Source organism: Cydia strobilella, chromosome 4, assembly GCF_947568885.1.
Source record: "Cydia strobilella chromosome 4, ilCydStro3.1, whole genome shotgun sequence".
NCBI classification, from domain to species: Eukaryota; Metazoa; Arthropoda; class Insecta; order Lepidoptera; family Tortricidae; genus Cydia; species Cydia strobilella.
Genome location: NC_086044.1, coordinates 2,801,367 through 2,825,700, shown reverse-complemented (window position 1 = coordinate 2,825,700; position 24,334 = coordinate 2,801,367). Strand labels below are relative to the sequence as shown.

The following is a 24,334-nucleotide window of genomic DNA, read 5'->3' as shown; positions in this document are numbered from 1 at the left end:
CCGATAACACGTGTGACACGTGTCGCACTTTTAGGATAGCCACCTCAACCATAATGAAAACAGGACATATTGTATACATTTTTTTCATTTCTCATGGTCTGAAAGAGGGTCATTGTTGTTCTAAAAGGTGTGCAGAAAATGATTTAAATGATACGTGTCTGCACTAGAGCATTTTACGTTCGAAGTACGATTTTTTTTTTACGATAAGCAATTAAATTTTGAGTTTAAATGGATTTGTTATACAATTTCCATTCTGATATTTGACTCCTCATTCCATAAATAACGATACTTTTCCATAAATTGTTAATTGCAAGTACCCTCAAGAAATATTGTAAAAAATTATCCTTAGTCATGTATAAAAAAAAAACACATGCATTTTACTTTCCTCGTATTCTAAATGAAAAGTAGAGTGTTTAACTCGGGTGAAAGGCATCATTTCAGCCTCCGACTATTGGCGCTCTCACTGCGTTCGAGCGCCAAAATACCTCGGCAGTTATGAGTGCCTTTCATTTCATCCCTTGGTTAACAATATACTATTTAACAAAATGTAGGAAAACACTAGGATGATGAAAAGTTGTATCGGTCATCAATTTCCAACGACTATAATATGTATTTAACAGCACTGCGTTTCATTGTATTCTAATAGCTCGTAATATTTTAATGGCCGCTCCAGATGCGCTTTAAGGCTACTAGTCACTGCTATAAGTATCTTTTATTAACATTATATCATTACCAGCACAAAAAGAGCTGTTACATTTCCTCAGTCCATAACTTTACCTACTAGGAAACAATTACGAAAGGGTTCTGTATAGGTTGGTTGGTGTCGGAATGAGTTAAACTTGTTAATGATTTGGTAAGAATTGGTGGTTTTGATGTTTTTAAAAACGATTTGGTTTTCTGGAAAATTAAGTTATAATTTCGGAAATAAAGCGTATTTTATTTGTTTTTGAGTACCAGAAGAATTTAACTTTATAACCGACTTCTTGAAAACGGGAGGAAATTATTGTTTTGTTATAATGAGTACTATATTCCGTACCTTATATACACTGGGTGTAAGAAGCCGCTAAAGAGCTAGAAAAAGTTTTTTTAGTTTACCTCCATCGAACTCGCTCCAGCCCTCTGCCTCGCCCTCTTGTGGTAGTCCTTGTAAGCATCGGGTACAGAAACTATGAAGACAGGCCAGAAGCCGTGGCTCTGCTAATTCCTTGCGGCACAGCCCGCAATTCCATAGTTTCACTTCGTGCCTCTTCCTTTCCTGGTGGGAATAAAAAAATATGGTGGTCTGTTAAGTCGGTTTACGGACGATAATTTTGCGTGATAACGTCATAAGAAAACATTGATGAAAAATTGCATACTTTTATTTATGAATTGAATTATTATCATTTATCACTGAATTATCATTATATTTTGTATGACACTAAGGAGTTAATTGAAAAATGCAAATCTTTGTACTTTTTACATTTAGGATCACAGGATCTTTTTACGTTACCGATAATAGCATGCTGCGATACATTGCGACATTGCGCAATATGTTCGATCGATTTAATTCGTTGCTCCTACTTAGCCAGCAATTATCTAAAATTACATGCCATTTGTTGCAACGTCAGTATTCATTATCAACTGTGCTAGAGTTAGACCAAGCTAAGTTGGGACTGGCAGCGAGTTTGATAGCCTAGACTGTGAAAGTGTTATTTTAAACGTCAAACTTCTATGAAATTATGACGTGCCCAAGCTATACAATAACACTTGCACAGTCTGTTCGCTTCGCTACGAAGTCAGCGAATACAAATTATAGTCTGCGCAGCAACAAAAACGCGGGCCAATTTGCCCCCGTGCCCCACAAGCTCGCGAAAACACAGCGGTCAGTATACGTCCTCGGCCCTCTAGTTTACGGTAAGCTACCAGACAGTATCAAAGATGCACCTTCCTCGCATATATTTAAAAGCAAACTAAAGAAGTGGCTGATGCAGGCACAATTTTACGGTGTCAAGGAATTATTAAGTAAGAAATAAATATTTGTATACAATATGAAAAAATGATGTGTCAATTATTAAAATTATTAAGCTGTGAATATTTACAACCTGACCTGTAACGATTAATAAATATTTTCTTTTCTTTTCAGCTTGGGCTATCAAAATCACTGCCAGTGCCAACTTAGCTTGGTCTTAGGCTTGTTTGGTTAACTCTAAAAGCAATGTTAATACCTTCACTCCTTTGACATCCTCATAAGCCGACGTTCTCGGTGCAATGCTGTTGGGCCGTCGCAACGGACTGTTGCCAGCGCTGATCGAAGACTGATCGAACGACTTCCGCTTGTCCTTCTTCCGCGTAAAGCTGCCGAAGATGTACATAATACGATCTACTTCCATTTCGTGTTTATGCAAAAATGTTTTGGAAACTTATTTACATAGTTAATTCATTAGTATTTTTTGCATGCTTAAAAACCGAGTTTGAATTTTAGTAAAATTATTTTGTTTTTTCGTATGCTTAAAATGCGATAGTTTGATGTTTTTTATTTTTTATTTTAGCGCGCTCGCTTTAAATTTCGTAAGGTATTTTTTAAATGTCACGTATTTTTAAAATTGTGTTTTTGTTTTAATTTTTTAGTGCGGTTGATTTAATTTTAGTGTTTTTTAATGCAATTTTTTTAATTTTCGGAAGTAATATTGCCTGCTATAACCAACACTTATTCAAACTTTAACCGTTCAGTTAGTTTTCGATCTATTTGTACTAAAAATAGCACAAACGTGCTTACTGACGGCGCGGTGAGGGTGAACTAAATCCACGACTGAACAACGTTTACTGTGTGTGTCCAGATTTGATTGATGTTTACAAATTTATGGACTTTAAGTTCGTGAAATAGTTTACATATGTGTTAAAACTGCAGATTTCAGAATAACCGTAAAATTATATACTAAAGTTTATTTAGTATTTCAAACCCTTTAAGAACCAATCTGCTTTAAACATTTTGGTCTTATATATGTTTATAGATTTTCATTTAAATTGTATTGAATTTAAAAAGGTAGAGATACCTATACTACCTATAATATGAATTTAAGTTTTAACTGCTCGAATTTGAAATAAGCACTGCGTTGTAGTGTACCTAAATAAAAAAACCGGCCAAGTGCAAGTCGGACTCGCCCACCGAGGGTTCCGTACTTTTTAGTATTTGTTGTTATAGCTGCAACAGAAATACATCATCTGTGAAAATTTCAACTGTCTAGCTATCACGGTTCATGAGATACAGCCTGGTGACAGACAGACAGACGGACAGACGGACAGCGGAGTCTTAGTAATAGGGTCCCGTTTTTACCCTTTGGGTATTGAACCCTAAAGATATTCAAATCAAACAACAGTTTTCTTTAAACTTGAGTTGTAGAGATAAATTAAATTCGGAAATGAGCAATGACTTTTAGTGTTAAATGAATCTAATAAAGCCATATCCCTATCTTCTCAGAGGGTAAAATATGAACAAGCTAAAACGGTTAATTATAGTGTATTTTTGTACAATCAACCGCCCCCGTCATTCCTCATTTCCTGACAATTTGAGGGGTTGTTTAAGATGGATGCGGTTCAGTTGGAGATATTGTGTAAAAATATAACCATCAATTAAAGTTGTAATTAACGTACCTACGTAAGTTGTAAATTAGCCTATATGGGTCTATTTAAATGAGTTCAGAGTCAAATTAATATGTGACTTAACTGTGGACATCATAAAATAAATGTACTTAAAAAAATTAAACATTTTACTTCTTTAGTACGATATTGTTTAAAAAAATATACCTATCTACAGTTCTTAATGATGACTCACGCTAGACCGGGCCGTGCCCGGGCCGAGGTCTCCGACATATCATTTTCTATGACGGCTGATCGGTGATCACGTGGTGCTTTCCATAGAAAACGGCCCGGTCTAGCGTGATGCGAGAGTTATAGGAAACTCTTTAAAAATACCTACTAACTAATAAAATAATAATAATATTCTTACTTACACGCCTTCAGGTTTTTGCGTAAAATATTTTATCAAGTGTTTCATGTCATTTTTAAGCTTATGTACAAAATACCTACAGTTTTTGAATGATTGGCATTTTTTTAAATACCACGACGGTGGCAAACAAGCATACGGCCCGCCTGATGGTAAGCAGTCACCGTAGCCTAAGGACGCCTGCAACACCAGAGATATTACATGCGCGTTGCCGACTCTTTAAAAACCTGAACCCCATACTGTAGCCCCTCGGGAAAACCTCGGCAGGGAGCTCATTCCACAGCCGAAGCGTACGCGGGAGGAAATTCCTCTTAAACCGCACAGTACGCGACCATTTAGTATCACATCTTTACAATTTACATCTACAATATCCTGCTTTGCCGCTGCGATATCTATAATTTAACGTTTAATAGAGTCAGATCAGCTAAGTTTGCAGCGATTTTGATAGCCCAGACGGGAAAAGTGTTAAGTAACCTTCATAATTTCATAGAACTTATATAGACCGGGATATAGACCGTGATTACCTTTTGTACCACTGTACCTTTTGTACTTTGACTCCCACCCGCTATCTTCAGTCACCCGTGAACATGATTCATGTAACTGCGTCGAAATATCGGGAGCTCACAAATAATACAAAAGGTAATCACGGTCTATATCCCGGTCAATATAAGTCTAGTGAAACTAACCGTGAATCATTCAAAACTCTAATTTCATAGAAGTTTGACGTTTAAAATAACACTTGCAAGTTCTGGGCTATCAAAATCGCTGCCAACTTAGCCTGGTCTAACTCTACATCCACAATTTCCTGCTTTGCCGCTGATATCCCTAATTCAGCTTTTGACACATTTACAGTTTGCACGTGCGAAGTTCAAACAACTCAAAGGGAAATCAACTCCCTATCGACTATCGATCGTAAACTTGCTTGCGCGCATGTTTATTTGCAGGTATTTCCGCAATTGAATTTGCCTTATGTGTCGTAGGTACGTTGGGCTTATGCGGGTTGGGGATTGAGGAGTACTGTACAAGCTTTGCTACTTTTGCTAGAGATATTAATTCTCATACACAAATATTTTTAAACGTGCTACGAGGCTACCTACCTATGAGGCTAACTACGAATAGTAGTAGTACTTAAAAATACTAGAGATCTACTCAAACTCTATCTCTAGGTACATTTGGATTTATTTTTAATAAACTTATTACTTTTTTCGCCAGGAAAAATAATAAATCGGTCTAGTCTGGCAAGCCAATTATATTAGTCTGTCAAGCCATTTCCGTCAGTAGAAAAAGGCGGAAAATTTAAAAAATTGTAGGCGCGAAGGATTATCTTTCCATAAAAAAAATTGAATTTCGCGCCTTTTTCTACTCACAAAATTGTTTGACAGACTATAATTATGCTAGTAGAAAAAGATGGCAAAAAATTTAAGTGTGAAGGGTCGATCTTTTATTTATACCAATTTTGAATTTCGCGCCTTTTCTACTTCTACTTTCTAAGGCATTTGATCGAGTCAATTATGATCTGCTTTGGCAAAAACTAAGTGAGACAGGTATACCGAGGGAGTGTGTGGGACTGTTTAGGCACTGGTACAGCAATCAGATAAACCAGGTCAGGTGGGCGAGCAGTTTATCCAGTGAGTATAGGCTTGAATGTGGGGTAAGACAGGGCGGTATCACCTCACCGAAGCTCTTCAACCTATACATCAACGAGCTGATAGTCGGGCTGAGTGGCATGCATGCTGGGTGCTATGTGGGTGGCACTTGTGTCAACAGCCTAAGTTATGCCGATGACATGGTGCTACTGAGCCCGTCTGTCAGTGCACTGGAGCAGCTGCTTGCCCACTGCGAAGCCTACGCCTTGACCCATGGACTAGAGTACAACACCAAAAAGAGTGAGGTGATGATATTTAAGGCGGGTAAAATCAAGCCATACTATGTACCACCTATTTTGTTGAACTCTAGCCCATTGCAAGTTGTGGACAACGTTAAATACCTGGGACACGTTCTCACGAGCGACCTAAAGGATGATTTAGACTTAGAAAGGGAGCGCAGGGCGTTGGCGGTTCGGAGTAATATGATAACCCGCAGGTTTGCTCGTTGCTCACATGATGTAAAAATCACACTATTTAAATCATACTGTCAATCCTTGTACACGAGCAGCCTGTGGGTCCGGTACACGAAACGAGCATACAACGCCTTGCGCGTACAGTACAACAATTCTTTTAGAATGCTGATGGGACTGCCCAGCAGGTGCTCTGCATCGGGCATGTTTGTGGCAGCTCGCACGGATGGTTTTGAGACTATATTACGTAAAAATATAGTCTCATTACTAAGTCGTGTGAGATGTAGTCCCAACAGCATTCTAAGAGAAATTGCCGATAGGTTTGATTGTCCGATCCTCAAGCACTGGACCGAGCAAATTAAAAGTGTATTTCAATTTATAATATAAGTAGGTACCTATTGTAGTAAATACTAACACTAGGTTAAGATTTTGCTTGTAGTACTAACACTCTATGGATGCATTTGTCCGAAATAAAGAAAATTTATTATTATTATTATCTACTAACAAATTTGCCAGACTCTTTTACTATAGTTGGTCAAACCAAATTGGCAGTAAATAAGAACAAAAAAAAAACTATACTCATCCTTTTCTTTTGGGTTCTAGTACTAGTGTAAGACAAAGATAGTATGATTCTTTCCGTCTATGTTTGAAATGAGACAGTCCTTTGACAAACTATAGTTTCCATAAATATTTAAATAATACACAACCATAGACAAGAAATGGATCAAAACACAACACTATTTACCAATGAAAAGACATCCCGCTATAAATACGCCATTACAAAACGCTGTATAAATATTTAGTCGTAATTCTTTTGTAGAAATAAATAGAGCGCTGGCCTAATTCTAATTGCAATGGCGGCAAGAATTGGCGGGAAAACGAGTGTCAGTGCTATTTCGCGCGCGCGCCCGCGGGCCGTGATGGCGGATCGGAAACTGAAATTCGGGCGTTGCGATTTACCTTTTAAACGGTAAATAAAATTATTGTTGCCGCTTTGAAGTCAATTCTCATAACCGTTCAAATATATACATATATGAAAATGAAAGGTTTAAAAAAAAATTGACATCTAAACGGTGCGCATTATATTGTTGACATTATAATGTGCACCGGTTTGCCATAAATGTTGTTCGAATCGTCGGTGGAAAGTAGATTGTTAACCAAGGGATGAAATGGTGCCTTTCACCTGAGTTAAACACTAATTTTCATTTCAAATACGAGGAAAGTAAAATACATATGTGCATTTAAAAAACAGTATAAACTTCTAATAGTACTTATTTCTTGAGGGTACTTTCAATTAACAATTTAAGGATGACTCACGTTAGACCGGGCCGTGTCCGGGCCGGAGCTTCAGGCGCTTACTTTTCTATGACATGACAGGTGATCACGTGATGCTTTCCATAGAAAACGAAGCGCCGGAAGCTCCGGCCCGGACACGGCCCGGTCTAACGTGAGTCATCCTTTAGGTAAAAATATCGTTATTTATGGAATGAGGAGTTAATTATCAGAATGGAAATTGTACAACAAATCCATTTAAAACCAAATTTTTATTTGCTTACCGAAAAAAGAAAATAAACGTACCTACTTAGAAAGTACAGTGCTCTGGAGCAGAAACGTATCATTTTCTGCACACTTTTTAGAGCAACATCGACCCACTTTCAGAGCAATGATAAATGATGAAAAAATATTTCGACTCGCACTTGTCCAGTTTTTTTATTCGTTTAATTTTCTTTCCTAATCAGTTTTGGATATAAAATTACTAATATTTCTATTGTCAAAAATATTTTGATAAAATATTAATAATACTTTATTCGATTTGCCGATTTCATTGAAAAACACGTCACACCCTGGGGGGGGGGGGGGCCAAATGTGACTAAGTGTGACAAGGAAGGAGGGAGGGGTCAAAAAACCTCTAAATACGTGTGACGTAATTAATGGATGAACCCCTTATAGATTATGTATTTTTTAACATTTCCATATTATTTTAATATTCACATTATTGTGATAGATTGCTCATTTGCTATCTATTTTATTAGGTTTTGTTATAAAATTCATCATGTGTCATCATCCCTATTGGTACGCATAAGAGTAGGTAATGACATCAATAACAAATCGTTAAAGCAGAATCGGCCTCGATGTGGCCTCCTAAATAGGATCCTAACAAAATTGTTCCTAGTTAGTGCAGTCACTTTGTAAAACACGGTTACACCTTTACGATTTAGGACTCTGAATTAAGTATTAATATGTGTGAGGCGCTACATAAGTATATGTAAATTCTATATATAGTGGGTTTTTTTGCTTTCCGTTCCGCACTGAAACGACAAAACCGTGTCAAAACACGCATGTTGACACAACGGCCATACAAATAAATCGATTGACCGCGCTCTGCTTGATCCGTTTCCGCCGAACAATAAACAACGGTGACCCATGCGATACTAATCCTATTAATTCGGAGGGAATTTGGCTCCTCTGGGTGGTTTCCTATATAGATAATAGCCCTAGTCCTTAGCGCCCTTGCACCATTCCACTAACCCGGGGTTAACCGGTTAAACCTGGAGTTACCATGGTTACCAGTATAATTTGACACTTTAACCGGTGAACCCCGGGTTAGTGGTATTATATTATTATGTTTTCGCTAAGTCACAAATTAGGAATAAGTATTTCTATATTAGCCTCCGCTCATGTCAGTATTGTCAGTCAGTCGTTGAAAGCGGGCTATGTAGGGGCCAGGGGCGTAGCTAGAGGATATGGCGCCAGGGGCAGTCACCAAATTTGCGCCCCCGACGACTGACAAAAGTTTCGGTGCTGCTGCCTTTTGCCCATTTTGGCGCCCCCCCTTGGATGGCGCCCGGGGCACTTGCACCCTCTGCCCCCCCCCCCCCCCCCTAGTTACGCCACTGGTAGGGGCAACGAATTTAGTAATCGATCAAATGCCGCAATGTATCGTAAATCGCATGCGATTATCGGTGATGTTTGTAGAGGCCATTAGAACGACTATCAAGCCGTTCCTTAACCAACCAACGGAGCGGCATGTAATGTTCACTCACAAGGCTGCATTATAGGTCTTTCTTAAGACTGGTCACTACAGTTTATTGGTTTAATACAAAATACGATTCCCCTAATGAGTACGGTACGGTCCGGTCCGGTCCGGTCCGGTCCGGTCTCGTATCGTATCTTATCGTATCGTACATATTATAATACTTTTTTTCTGTTTATTCTGTGTAATTCGAAATACATTTTAACCTTTAATATGTTCTCACTACTGAGGTGAAAAATTATGTGTGCAACATGAGAGCAAAGTTATTTTACATCTCGTGTTTTTAAATCCCTCGCTACGCTCAAGATCTAGAATCTTTCGCTTTCTCGGGACTCAAAATAAACACTCGCAAGAAAAACCAACTTTCCTCTTGTTGCACAAATAACTATAATCAGCTTACGGTTTTTCCATCGCGATACAACCGGCTGACGATTTTTTAAATTCACAACAGCATCTAAACCATCATCTGACAAAGTTTCTTTTCTTTTAAATCGGGATGGGATGAGTACTTTTTTTTGTGTTTTTCGTGTTTGGATGGCTGCAGTTGCTCAACTCCCCAACGAAGCTGCAGCTGATGTCCTCGACTGTTAAGTTCATTACCCGATGACCGACGAAATTTGCGCTGGCGCCCGGTCTATAACGCCGGGTTCCATTAATTACATTTTCTTTCCTCCACTTTACCAAGCGAAATTATACTTTAATGAAATAAAAAATAGAGTTCATTTTATTTATTTACTTTTTTGACAGCTGTACTTAAAATTGGCGTAAAATCGCGATTTTAGCTACTTATTATTTTGTAGGGAAACCAGGCGTTGTGTATTTTTTTTCCTGGAAATATTTAGTCTATCTACTATCTAATACATGGATGTATTGAATAGCAAATTAAAGATATTCGGTTTTAAATTTTAAGCAATATTAAATTTCTGTTTATTAGTATGGCAACACTATTATGCAGTCTTGTCATACAATTGTCAATTTGTCATATTTGTGGAGGAATGTGACAGTCTGACAGTTTGCGACTGGTAGTGTAGTGTACATAAGCTGTATTAAAAATAGAAAATTATTGTTATTATTCGTATTAATTCAGGAATAAAGTATGTCACTCAGATCCCATCTCTGCTAGCGTCCGATCCTCACTCAGTTTCCCTCCAACCATGTTGAACGTGCACAAATTATGGTTTGTGTCATGCCTATGTGTTATTGCAATCGTAATTTTATATTTCCAGACAGAAATAGCCCGTTTAGAAGACAGTTATCGTCGTCTGGGTATGTAATGAATGTGCTATTTGAATGTACAGTATCAAGTTCGCTCTAAATACACGTTTTCATTGTGTTTTCGCAGAATACAAGATCTCGCAGTCGCACGTAGATTCGCGTCAGTTTTTTCCGAAAACTGTGCCGAATGACGGTGAAGACTTGGTAGTTATATACAATAGGGTGCCGAAGACTGGTTCGACGAGTTTCGTGGGTGTAGCTTATGATTTGTGCAAGAAGAATCATTTTAAAGTGTTGCATATAAACATAACGGCTAATATGCATGTGATGTCTTTGAACAACCAGTATAAGTTTGCGCAGAACGTTACTAAATGGCAGGAGGTCAAGCCAGCTCTGTACCATGGGCACATGGCGTTTCTCAACTTTGAGAGGTCAGTATTGTCATGTTAATTTCTTTTTATATTAATTTTTGACGCATACCTTTACTCATTATCTCAATAAAGTAAATAAATAATAAAAGAATAAATATTATAGGACATTGATACACAAATTGACTAAATCCCACAGTAAGCTCAAGAAGGCTTGTATTGCTGGTACTCAGACAAAAGTATAGTGTGGAAAAAATTAATGGGCCCTGGCGGGAAAGTGCCTTAAATCTTTAGTTAGCTCATTTTACATAAAGGAAACAATTTTTTAATTCGCTTAGTCTAGCCCGGGAACCGAACCAACTAAAAAAAAAACTGGACAAGTGCGAGTCAGACTCGCCCACCGAGGGTTCCGTACTTTTTAGTATTTGTTGTTATAGCAGCAACAGAAATACATCATCTGTGAAAATTTCAACTGTCAGTTTCAGCCTGGTGACAGACAGACAGACAGACGGACAGTGGAGTCTTAGGCTCTGAACAGGCTCAAAACAGGAGTATGGTTCTATATTTGAATCTAATAATTCTCTGTATTGGTTTATGTAAGAACAGAAACCAAGTAATTAGTTTGTAATTAGAATTAGATTAACAATTAGGTTTAGTGTATTATTATACTGATACTTCACTGGCTCAGAGACTCAAAAAGGTTGTTGGCCTCTGACACAAGAGAGTGCCACTGTGCCCTATTCAATCAATCAATCGTTTATTGATAACAAGCGTTACACGTCATTTAACATTTTCTGTTTAGCACACTTTACATACAATTATAAATATGTCATTATTCATGTAGAAATAGGATTACATTAGACTTATCCAATTAAATTATTAAACATCATTAAATTATAAAATATAAAAGTATTCTGCGCCACTTCACGCTAGTTGGGTATTCCGAGTGTATTAAGTGTGTTTTCAATAAAAAAAAAAAAAAAAAAAAATTAAGTATTAAAGCGCACACAATAGTATAAAAAACGCCTGTTTTTATTCGCCAACAAACTATTCTGCAGTTTGGCGAAATTTCAAGTCTGTAAAATGTGCTTACAAAATAAATAAGATTAAAAAAAAAGTGTAAAATTTGTTTATTGTGTATGTTAGAAAATAATAATAATAAAAATATATATACAAGATACAAGACATTTATTGATAAAAGTTAATGTTTTACAGGTCAGTAAATAGTAGTAATATATAAATGTAAAGACGGGATTCCACCAGTGTGCGGCACTGTGCGGCACAAGATTTTTTGTACTGAATTTGCTAGTGCTGCACAGTGCCGCACACTGGTGGAATCCCGCCCTAAGATATCAAGTAACTCATTTGTATACAAATGACCTATAGTCTAGTGTGATTATGATAACAAATCAGGTCAGTTAAATATAACTTATTAAGTCATATTTTCATTATATTGTATATATAATGTAGAGTGTTTATCACTGATAAGAGTATTAATGAACCAACAATTTTGCCAATGGGGTTGGCACCTGTCAAAGGTTTTGCCCCATATTTGCAATTCCCTAGCTGACCTTATACTGTTACTGATTTATGTTTCCATTTACAGGTTAGGGACCACATCAAAGCCAGTGTACATCAATTTAATAAGACGGCCACTGGACAGACTGGTTTCCTACTATTACTTCTTACGGAACGGGGACAACTTTAGACCTCATCTTGTTAGGAAGAAACATGGAGATAAGATGGTTAGTATTAGGGAGTCGTCCCAGTACTCATTTTCTATATGAATACAGTACTGGAACCCCGGGCTCCCTAAAGGCACCCACTGACCATCAGTCCGCCGGATGATATCGAGGATCGTGACCAACAACTATATCCCTCTATTTAACGCGATCAAGGGCTATGTGGGCTGCCCTCTGCATGGAACCACATGCTTGTTTAATGGAATCCGACCATCTTGCAGGGGCTCTTCCTCTAGCGCGCTTGCCTTTAACTTGCCTCAGTATGATGTCACGTTTGAGGCTGTGGTGTGGCGATCGCATTATGTGCCCAAAGAATCTGAGAGCCCTCTCCTGGCAGATTGTTGAGAGTCATTTGGTGATTTTTAGTTCTCTCAGAATGGATTCAATCTATATTTATGTAACAAGTACGTGTGAATTATGATAAAGACTGCATTTTTTATGCTTTAAAGGCTTTATACTTCTTTATTGAAAAGATGATAAAGACATTGCAATATCGATGAAGATTGAATAAAAGAAAATTATGGCTACTTATAAAATAAAAGTACTAAAACTAAACCTAAGTAGAAAAAATAAAAATACCTACAACAAACCTTGGCCTTGTAGTAAGGTGCCCATCACGCAGGCAACATTCCCGCGCAAGGGGTGAATTCTTATTTTAGTTTAGGTTTAGGATACGATCATTTAGTTACGTCTAGTTTACAAGTTTTGATACTATATTTATATTTATTTGTTCCAATAAAAATATTCTTTTAAATGAATAAATAAATATAGTAATATTTTATTTACAGACCTTCGATGAGTGCGTAGAGCGCGGCCAGCCGGATTGCGATCCTAACAATATGTGGTTACAGGTGCCATTTTTTTGTGGCCACGCCGCGCAGTGCTGGTGCGTTTTGATTACCTTGTATTAAATAATAATAATAAATATTATAAAATAAATAAATAAATATTATAGGGACATTCTTACACAAATTGACTAAGTCCCACGGTAAGAAGGCTTGTGTTGTGGATACTCAGACAACTATATACAAATACTTAAATACATACATAGAAAACATCCATGACTCGGGAACAAATATCTGTGCTCATCACACAAATAAATGGCCTTACCGGGATTCGAGCCCAGGACCATCGGCTTCATAGGCAGGGTAACTACCCACTAGGCCTGACCGGTCGTCGCCAGATATTGATCTGTAGATTTGTAAATAAACTAGCAACTTCGTCCGTGTAGATCTCCAACCTAATACTAAATTTACTTTGAGTAACTCTGTTTGTCACCTCCTCACGCTTAAACCGATGAACCAATTTTGGTAAAATTTGTAATAGTTTTCATCATGGAACTCGTCACTTAAGGGGTTGAATAGGAGGGTGGAGTTATGGAAGGACTAAATCTGTCCAGACTCAGTGCTTGGCAGAAACTAGTCGTTAATATGTACACAAAATAAACTTGGAATTTTCATACTAGCCCTTTCTTTATAATCACAATTATTTATTTGACTACTAGTCAAACCAGTTTCTTTTTTCGAACTGTCAAAACGATTTTGCTACTATGGAATTTATATGAAACACTAGCATGTGACGTCACAATCAAATTACCTACTCTTTATAGTTTTATACGGGTTTTAAAATAAAAATTGTGTCCAAAAATAACTGCTGTCTACGTTTCTCTATTAATCTTCTGGTGCTTTATTTCTTGCATGGTGTAAAATAATTTATTTTAAATACAGTCAAATACCCTATTCTTACAGGAAACCAGGCAACCGCTGGGCTCTAGAGCAAGCGAAACACAACCTTATGAACCATTACCTCCTAGTAGGGGTCACCGAAGAAATGCTCGACTTCATAACAGTACTTGAAGCCACCATACCTCGTCTCTTCAAAGGAGCAACAGAACACTACCTTAACAGCAACAAGTCACACCTACGGCAAACAAGTTCAAAAATAGAACCAACTAAAAAAACCATAGATACAATACAAAAGTCTATGGTTTGGAAAATGGAGAACGAACTCTATGAATTCGCGATCGAACATTTCAAATTTGTAAAAAGAAAAATACTGCTGCGCGAAACGAATAGCGTCGACCAGATTTTTTTCTACGAGAAAATACGGCCGAAATGAAACTCTAGTAGAAAGGAGTTATAGTTCAATTTCTCTTGCAGTCTTCTGAAAAATTTACATTTGCCGGTGGTGGTGGCGTTTTTAAGACTGTTGCAGTGAAGATAGTATGAGATGGTGATGCTTCGGGATTTTTATGGCCGCAAAGGTAATTTTGTAATGCTTTAATTGGTACCACGTTTATAAGATATAATTATGTAGAAATCTCTATCCACTTGAATTAAGTATATATATATGTACTTAATCATAGTCTGAGTAGTTGTCTCGAGGAAAATATTTAGTTTTCGTTAGTACTTAGTCGCTTTATGTTTTTCTTAATTTCGTTTTAAAGTGAAGAGGTGCATTGCCTGCTACAAGGCTCGGAACCGGTTTAAGAAAAAGCGGTAAATACCGGTTTTATTTCCGTTTTACTCCGAACTTTCGGCTTTAGTCCCCGGCAAGCTCGGCCGAATTGCACCTTCCCATACAAACGTAGTTCCGCTCTCATTTTAAAACTACGTTTTGGATTGTAATGAAACTTTGCACATACAATGACATGAGGTATATCTAGGTCTGTAATTAGTTTATATAGCTCTAGTTTATAAAACAAACGAAATAGAGCAAAAACAAGTTTTGTATAAAGTTACTATGGTATCTGAAGCTACATAAACTAATTACAGACATAGATACACCTTATCCTATTGTAAGTACAATGTTTCAAAGCAATCTAGATAGTCGTTTTAAAATGAGAGCGGAACTACGTTTGTATGGAGAACCGAGCTTGCCGGAGACCCTTAAGAAATTAATTGTAACCTAAATAAACCGGTTTATTCAACGAGCGACATTTAATTTAACATTCCATACGATTGGAGAAAAGACGAAATGTAAAAAGATGTAAGAAGCTAATGTTGGTACAGTCCGCAAAAGAAGCCGGGCCAGACGTTTAAAATGAGGGCTACCGCGTTTAATTTCGCCGCTAGGGGCGCTAGTGTAGATGAGTCTTTCAAAATGTCAAATGCATAGAAGTTTTAGGGGTTGCAAGCTTTTTTTATTGAGAATTTTTACTCCTTATTCATAATTTGTGGTAAATTTTTGTCCATCTTTGATTAATCATGGTAAACAATAGATATAGCTCAATAAATGTTAGCGGTTTAAAAAAGTGCAAATTAAAAAATATGCAAAATTAAACATGTTGAAAAAATGGCACATTTAGACGTTAACATACTTTTGTGTATATTAGAACTTATTGATTTTATAAAAATAAGCATAGAAGAATTTTGAGATCTGTTTTTCTGGACCTACATCTACAGTAGTGCCACGTGATGAGCACAAAAACGGTAGCCCTAATTAACAACGCTCGCTTTACGCGATACTTTTAATAAAAGAATTATGTTTAGAATATTTTGAAAACGTGGCCCGTTTAGATATTTCTGCTGTTGGCTGAATATGTTTTATTTGGTTAACATAAAATGTAACCGATTTTTTAAATTAAATAGTTCGCTAATTCGCTTGCTAAGAACTAGAGACTATAGAGTTTTAATTGTCTCGATTTATTCTTACTCAATAGAAGTTATTACTGCAATGTTCTGCCACCAAAGTGCAGCATTAGCCCGTTTAGTAAACCATAGAGTAACTTATACATACTTGGCTTTTAACAGTTTTTTTTACAAGTTTTCAGAGATAATAAAATATGACATTGATGCATCAAGGCGGTTTGTTTACAGAGGACCTACCGGGAAACGCGAATCCGAAATTTCGCTATCTGCCTTTTATGGCTCGATGACAGATGTTAGATAACGAAATTTCGATTTTCTTGTTTCGCGATAGACCCTCAGATTGTGGTAGTGGCGCCCGTGCACAGAGTTTGGCGTAATATTTCCTATTCTGCAATTTATTGCAAAAAACTACTTACATTGGAGGCTACGCTTTGATATTTTAAAAACCAGTCATAAGAGGCACAGCAGAGCCTTATATGGATGCTTATATGGCAGGGCATATAGGGATTAATCCACTTTTAGAACACTGATTTCGTGTTTTAGACTACCTAGCAAAGAAAAATCGATTCTTCAAAAACCATGTTAACTTTTTTACTTTTTTGATTACTCGGGCATTATTAGATACATGAGTATTTAATTAACTCATTAAAATTAATTACTTGATCAGATAAAAGTTACATTTTGTACGGTAACGCAGCAGAAAAATACAAAAATGGTGGGTCCCTAATTTTTGTATGGGAGAATACTTTTTTCTGCTGCGTTACCGTACAAAATGTAAGTTTTGTCTGACCAAGGGCCCGTTTATTAAAAGCTTGTAGCTTGTAATACAAGTGGAAGTCCCTTTCTAACAGAAGCTGTCAAAAAGGGACTTCCACTTGTATTACAAGCTACAAGCTTTTGATAAACGTGCCCCAAGTTGTTAATTTTAGACCCCACACTAACGTCTTTTGAGCGTCGGCGTATAGTCAGCGCTATGGAAAATAGCGTCGCTGCGCACTTGCGACAACGCTGCGTCGAACAGCCATAGAGTTGACTAGACGGCGACGCTGGGGAGACGCTAGTGTGGGGTGGCCCTCAAGGGGTTTTAATCGCTATGACCCCGTCATCGCATTCGCCCCAATTTACTACATTTTCTGCCTCGTGCATATTTAAACTATAATTTAAGCTGCTTTGTGATATTTTATCCATCCAACGATTTGTTGACTCATTTTATAATGAATTATTTTCTCGTTGTAATTTTGATATTATCGATATTTTCTATTGTTATTTTTATATGTAAGTAGTTACTTAAGTTAACTCTCATTAATTATGGACTAATTATGTTTGTATGTTATCTATATCATATTATTAACATATCCAGCATATTGTTTTTTAATGTAATTACCGGGTCCAACGCGATGTTTAAAATTTCATTGTTTGCCAAAATCTTAATTGACATTTTGCTGAGACGTCTGTCTTCCGTAACCACAGCTAATGCAACCTAGCTGAAACGTCGGAAAAAAGGTGAAATAACGAAATTTAATCGCGTTAGACCCGGTAATGACATTAATTATGTGTACAAGACGCAAGACTTTAAAGTGTTATTTATTGTTTTTTATGGCAAACTTTGAAAGCAGTGTGTCATCTGTCATTATCATCTGAGATTAATAATCTTCATACAAAAACATGTAAAATATACAAGCTACATACCGTCGTACGAGCGGGATGTCGCTATATAATACGCGCATAGCGTTGTCTCGCTCAAACATCGGTGCGTGCGAATCGGATGCAGTGTGCCATGCGCATGCGCCATTATATATTTGTAGTTCTGTCACATCTTAACCACACAATTCAATGCTAGGGACTTTACTATGCTAGTTTTTTAGGGTTTCCAAAGGGTTCCGTACCCAAAGGGTAAAAACGGGACCCTATTACTAAGACTCCACTGTCTGTCTGTCCATCTGTCACCAGGCTGTATCTCATGAACCGTGATAGCTAGACAATTGAAATGTTTACAGATGATGTATTTCTGTTGCCGTTGTAACAACAAATACTAAAAAGTACGGAACCCTCGGTGCGCGAGTCCGACTCGCACTTGGCCGGTTTTCATACTAAAGTAAAAACCCACTATTACATCTATTAAACTAAATTAAAGTGATTAAACAACCTCAGCCTTGTTCCAAAACTACGAGTATACCGCTATTTAGAATTACCAAATAAGTGATGACAAATTTAAGGGTAGGTAAAACTAATATTAAGGCCCGTTCCATCGGTTTGCCGCTGTCTTTGTCACATTTCGCAAGAAAGAACGGGAAAGAACATACGCGCCAAGTGTCAATTTTGATCGAATTTTGTCGGTTTTTATTTATTTTAAAAACGTTACCTTACAATATCGAAATTCTAAAGCTATGAAATTACTATTTACGTTAAGATTGTGTATTCTTCTTTTTTTGTTTATAGTATCACATAATAAATAACCGAGTAAAGTAGGATTAAAATTCCGAGTTAGAGGTTACTTTGGGAATTAATTGTATCGAGCGAAGTGTCATAATTCGTGTATCGGAAGCTATGTTGTTAAAGATAATATTGTCAAGAATTACATATATTTTTTCAACGTCTACGAATATCAAAGCCTCTTAGAAAAACATGATCATATAAAGAGATTTTTCGCCTTCAAAATGAACGAACAGTTGTAAGCAAGGCTTGGAACCGGTTTTTTCTTCATACAAAAAATATCGGTATTATTCGGTTCTTTTTCGTTCTTTGGTTTATTATTTCATTTTTAATGGGACAATCTAATAATACGAAGTTGTTACCTAAATACATAATTCAGTCCTACGTAGAGCATAAAATAATTAAAAATATTGGACTAATTCGGGTTTAAAAAAAAAACAGTTCCGAGCCCTGGTTGTAAGCCTATATGGAATCGCTAGTAGGTCCTTATGTACCTTATGTTTTGGATTCGAAATAACTGAAATCTTTAAAAAACTCGAGCATTTCATAAAAAAATGTGGTATTTCGGTAACAACAAACACAAACTGTCATATCAAGGACCCAAAAGCTAAAAATACAGGCCCACTGCTCTTTTATAAACATTTGAGGTTTTTAGAATAAACAATGACTCGATAATTTAACAATCATTGGCCATATTTCTTCATCAACCGCCCTTGTCAAACCGTAAATTCATTTTACCGCTGTCAGTGTCAACCTTGTCTTAAAGACCTTAACACCTAAACTAAAACTAAAAAGTCGTAACTTCCAAACAGTCTCTCTCAAGATAATACCTTTCGACATTAACAGCTAAACGTTACCCTACTTTATAGAACAAATACGCTTTATTATTCCAGAATTTTCAATACAGCCCACATCGGTTGTTATAGTAGATTCGACCTTGTAATCATGAATGTAGAGTCGTTAATGCATCGTGTAGTAGTTGAAATCGATATTGGGTCGAAGTAAGTTATTATTTTGTCTTAATATTTAATTATCTTGTAGTTGGTACACCGGCTTCGAGATACTTTTATGTTTTATTCAACTAAGTCACATTGGAGAAAAAAATAGGCATTCAAGGCCTTTTCGAAAGTTCAATTTTTTAATCAATTTTGTGACGCTCTTCACACACACTTTCTAAGGATGGTCACAAATCTGACTATTTTATTTTTATTTTCTCTGATTCCCGTAGCCATAGATTGCACAGATATTAATCAGATTGATCAGAGCCATAGATCACCCGTAGTCCCGTTCTGTTAAATAATACAGAGCCATATATATTCGCATCCGAATTTATTCTGAGTCTGGCCCTTTATGTATACAAGTTTATTGTTTTAAAGAATGCATTTGGAAGATGGTCAAGTTGAACATCCTGCCAATAATGGCACAGAATAAGTAATAGTATTATCATACAGAACGGCCACGCACCGCCCCGCCCCGACTCGAATTACCTCGCCCCGCGACACCAGATTGGCGACCTTTTGCCGACAGCTCAGTACTGTTTTTAAGCAACTTACTCACACTGACGCATAACACGTGTACAGACGTGCCGTTCACACATAGAAACGCAATAGATTTTTGATGTATGGCGTGTCCGCCATGTGATAATGGCCTCTCCAAATCTCACCGATAATCGCATGCAATACATTGCGGCAGTTTTATCGGTCGATTGAATTCGTTGCTCCTACTTAGCCGACGATTATCTAAAATCGTATGTATAGAGAGCAGGCTGCGATGGTACGGTCATATAAACCTTCTGACTACGTAGGAAATTTGGCACTACAACTTTCCATCCCAGGTCGAAGATCCAGGGCCAGAACAAGATGGAAGGATGTAGTGCTAAAGGACATGAGTGAGTGCAAGTTATCCGAGGACGATGTCGTGGACAGGGCGAAGTGGCGAAGGTTAAGCAGGAAAGCTGACCCCACCACCATGTGGGATAGATAGCTAGGAAGAGAGAGAGAGTATGTCATTTGTTGCACCATCTGTAGACGCCATTAGGCTGACCGCAGATCGTCCTACGACTATACTGTCATGCTTGTCTGTCCTACAAGTTGTTTTTAGGGACATGTTCAAAAACAAAAGACATACGTATACTTCGAGAGCTTCGATATTGACATTCAAAACATCACTGACTTGTGATGTAATTATTATTTAATATAACATGTTTTACGCACTTGGTTTAAGGTAACAGCAACAACATTTGTACTTTTAAATTATGTTTTATCCCTTTCTTACAAATACATAAGTCACAATTACGGATCACAAACGATTCATAGCTGATTCAGGCCAGTAACGCGTTTATGAATAAGCCATTAATATTGAATACCGGTGATATTTCGTTCTAGGCAATTGAAGGGGGTAATAGTACTTTTATTAAATACCAAATACAAAGCAGGAATTACTAATTAAAAAAAAACATTAAATTCAACCACTTAAAGAATCAATTAACATTAAATAAAACTATGTTAAACCTAGACTGGCAATATGTATAATTTATTATCAGCCTATTATTCTATGTGCGAACGGAACGTCTGTACACGAGTCATGCGTCATAGTGTAAGTTGCTTAAAAATAGTACTGAGTGGTCGGCAAACGGCCGTCAATCTGCGGGGCGAGTTAATTCGAGTCGGGGCGGGGCGGTGCGTGGCCGTTCTGTATGATAATACTTTTACTTACTCTGTGACGCTGCTCAAACCCCTTGGACGCTCGACGCCACGCTGCACGCCCCGCCGAACGCTCCGCTTCGAGCGTCCACTCAGGCCTTAACACTAAAGGCTTGGCCAAACAAGGCGCGACGCAGCGCCGCGGTTAGGTTAGCGACGTCAAACAGACTGCGTCCCGCCGGCCCCTTGTGTCCAAGCCTTAAAACGTGCCGATCCGAAAACATTGTGAATATATTTTATTGTGTGTATCCAAAGTACAGTACAAAAAAGGCGAACAAATGAAAATTTAAGTTATTAAGGCAATTAGGTACTTACTTTTATAAACTCAATTACTAGTCTTATAACTTAAAATGTTGAAATCATCATATCATTAAAAAATGCTCTTCCTATTTGTAGAAATACAGTAAAAGTGTTTTGATAACAAGATCCAATTGTTCTACCTCTAAATATAATTTTTCCGGATTTTTCTGTAATTTGAATAAGATCAACCGGGATGAATGCAACTATGGGATTATTATTTACAACGACGGGACTTAATCGCGTAAAATAAGTTTTAAATTCAACTCCGACGTTTCGAGGACGGCGTTGTCCCCGTGGTCTCGGAGAAGACTCCCCCCTCTTCGTGGTCTCTTTCTTAAGTCCCGTCGTTGTAAATAATAATGAGTAAAAATCGTGAAAGTTTAAACTATGGGATTGTTGGATCTATTTTTTTTCAAACCCGTCATCTATTGATAAAAGCCTGAGCTACTTTGAGAATAAAACGTAACATAGAAGGTGTTCCGACCAATCGTATTAGGAAATAAAAAAATAGACGCAATGACCCCACAGTTGCATTTATCCCGGTTGACCCTAATTTGTTTTAGATTTATTTCTTTAATTTATTATCTTAGAATCGATATAAATCTTCAATATTTAATAGAATAATGTATACTCATACTCAATAGTTGCAATTAAGGAATTAAAAGGCGAAATAATTGTAGAAAATTGTGCAGTTTAATTTGGTTGGAATATTGTAACTTGTAACGCATTTATGATTTCGACTTAAACACACACAGCCGACACACACACACACACACACACACACACACACACACACAATACAAGACACACAACACGCTACACGATAAAGGCAGAAACAGGCGTACTGCAATCCGCCAGCAAATTGTAGTTTGACTGTTTGTCCGTCTGTTTTATCTTTACCCTTGTATAAATTATTATATAGGTCGATAAAAGACTTTGTGACTTAAATATATCTTTTGTACATGTGTACATGTGTAAGCATGTGCTTTTATACTAAGAAACTGTTCTTCCATATACCTAAGTAGTTATAATAGAAACTTTTGTAAATAGTCAATTAGGCACTCTATTAGCTTGAGTCTTTGGAAAATGAAGTATAGTTCTTATCATTGTTATATTTTGGATGTAACCGGGAAGCCTCTACGGCAGGGGTTACCAACCTTTTTTGCGTCAACTACTTTGGTAATTTTGGTATCTTTTATTAAAATTATTAATTTACGTCTTCAATTTTTTTGCTGGTTCAAAAACCATGGCTTTTCGATCGATAAATCTTCTCTAGCGCCCTTCATTTTCATGCAATCTTATTTGTTGAGCCATAAGCAAAGGGCGGCCGATGGATTCAATATGGTGACGGAAGCATGACATGGATAAGACTTTGAATTTCGAGTAATGTTTACGTATAAAAATATAATGCAGTTTTTGTTATATATCAGTAAGTTCCCAATAAGGTTGAAGTATCACTTTACGAATACGCACCTCTTACATCTGTTGATGTAGAGAGGTTATTTACCCTATCTATAAATAGATATATAGTGAACTATAAAAGGAATGGACAGAAAATATCTAATATATGCACAAAAAAATATGATTATTTACTTTAACAATAAAATTCTGTAAATCTTCGACATTATTTTGACGCAATTCGCATGCGTCAGCCGCCCATGGGCCATAAGAGCGTATTTTTGAGAGTTTCGTTGTGCAAGATACACAGTTGACTGTATACAGGTTGGCTAAAAAATAAGTGCATTCCCGTTGCCAGGGAGGTTTTGGGATTATACTGAGCAACTTTTACTATGGGATCAACCACGAAATCGCGAAAAAAAATTGACTCTCCCATAGAAAATGGACCAGCCAAAATGTATGAAACAGCCAAAAATTTTTCACGATTTCGGGGTTGGTCCCATAGTAACTCAAAATATTATTATTTAATATCGATAAAAGAAAAAGACGGTTAAAAAAATGTACTTATCATATCATAAGCAATATATTATTATATTTAGTGTTATTAGACGCAATGACATAATCATATATTTTTTATTGTTTTTTAGTTTGGTAAATAATAACTTTTACTTATTACTTTTGTCATTTGATTATGATTAATTTCAATAATTGAAATTTAGATTTGTTGTAACATGTAATGTGTTATGTCTAAAATATATAACATTTTATGTATTAACAGTTAAGTATAATGAAAGACATGGTAGTTTAACTATAATATGGATTTTTCGATTTCTAATAACGTGTTTTTTTAATGTCTTAAATCAATTAAATTTTACCTTATAGAAATAGACATAGAGTTAAAATGAATTTAGCTAATTATTTATTGTTATAGTTTCGTAATTATTTTGTATATCTGGAATCTCCGCACATAGTTGTTCACGCAAGTTATTATCAATAAAATGATATTTAGTTGGACGCCATTTTTCATTTGGTCCTTCGAACCGGATTTTTACACCTCCCAGTAATATTTGCAGTGTGAATATGAAGTTGTACTTCTTAATTATTTCACCGTTTTAGACAAAAATAGTGTGCCAGCCATTTATCTTATTCAGATTTAATTGTCAGTGTAAGCATTATCCTACTGTCCTCACATTTTATCCTTCTCATTACTTTCACATTTTATTCTTCATTTTTGTTTACTTCCATATTAATATAAGAATAGGTAGAATAGAAAAAAAAAGTATTCAAGAAACGCTTAAACAAAACTTCGTAAAACATGACATACTCGTACAAAACAAATTGTCAGGGTACCTCGTAAGATAAGTTCATAACTTCGTTCATATTTTACAATATCAAATCCTTTCCTATGGTTCATTTTCAGATTAAAAAGCGACACATGTGACGCCAGTGACTCATTTTCCAATAACCCAAACCTGTTTCAGGTAATAACCCCACAAACTTCAGGTAATTACATC

At 36.6% G+C, this 24,334-nt stretch overlaps 2 protein-coding genes across 3 annotated transcripts in view; one reads left to right on the top strand and one right to left on the bottom strand.

Moving 5' to 3' along the window:
* Positions 1–6,976, bottom strand: part of LOC134740455 (E3 ubiquitin-protein ligase TRIM45) — a 32,722-nt gene extending 25,746 nt beyond the window's left edge. Inside the window, exons 1-3 of one of the 2 annotated variants that reach the window (XM_063672897.1) lie at positions 6,784–6,976; positions 2,205–2,334; positions 1,096–1,255 (exon numbers count right to left, since the gene is read on the bottom strand). In XM_063672897.1, the coding sequence (XP_063528967.1) occupies positions 1,096–1,255; positions 2,205–2,334; positions 6,784–6,797 (304 nt within the window). In that variant the 5' untranslated portion in view covers positions 6,798–6,976. Of the gene's footprint in view, positions 1–1,095; positions 1,256–2,204; positions 2,426–6,783 lie in introns of those variants that run through there. The other variant, XM_063672896.1, reaches the window with a different exon arrangement.
* Positions 6,977–10,084: 3,108 nt separating this feature from the next.
* LOC134740493 (heparin sulfate O-sulfotransferase) lies at positions 10,085–14,927 on the top strand. Its single transcript, XM_063672992.1, has 5 exons — positions 10,085–10,338; positions 10,415–10,718; positions 12,262–12,400; positions 13,186–13,283; positions 14,146–14,927. Exons 1-5 carry the CDS (start codon positions 10,227–10,229, stop codon positions 14,513–14,515), a joined length of 1,023 nt encoding a protein of 340 aa, XP_063529062.1. The 5' UTR covers positions 10,085–10,226; the 3' UTR covers positions 14,516–14,927.
* Positions 14,928–24,334: the final 9,407 nt, after the last annotated feature.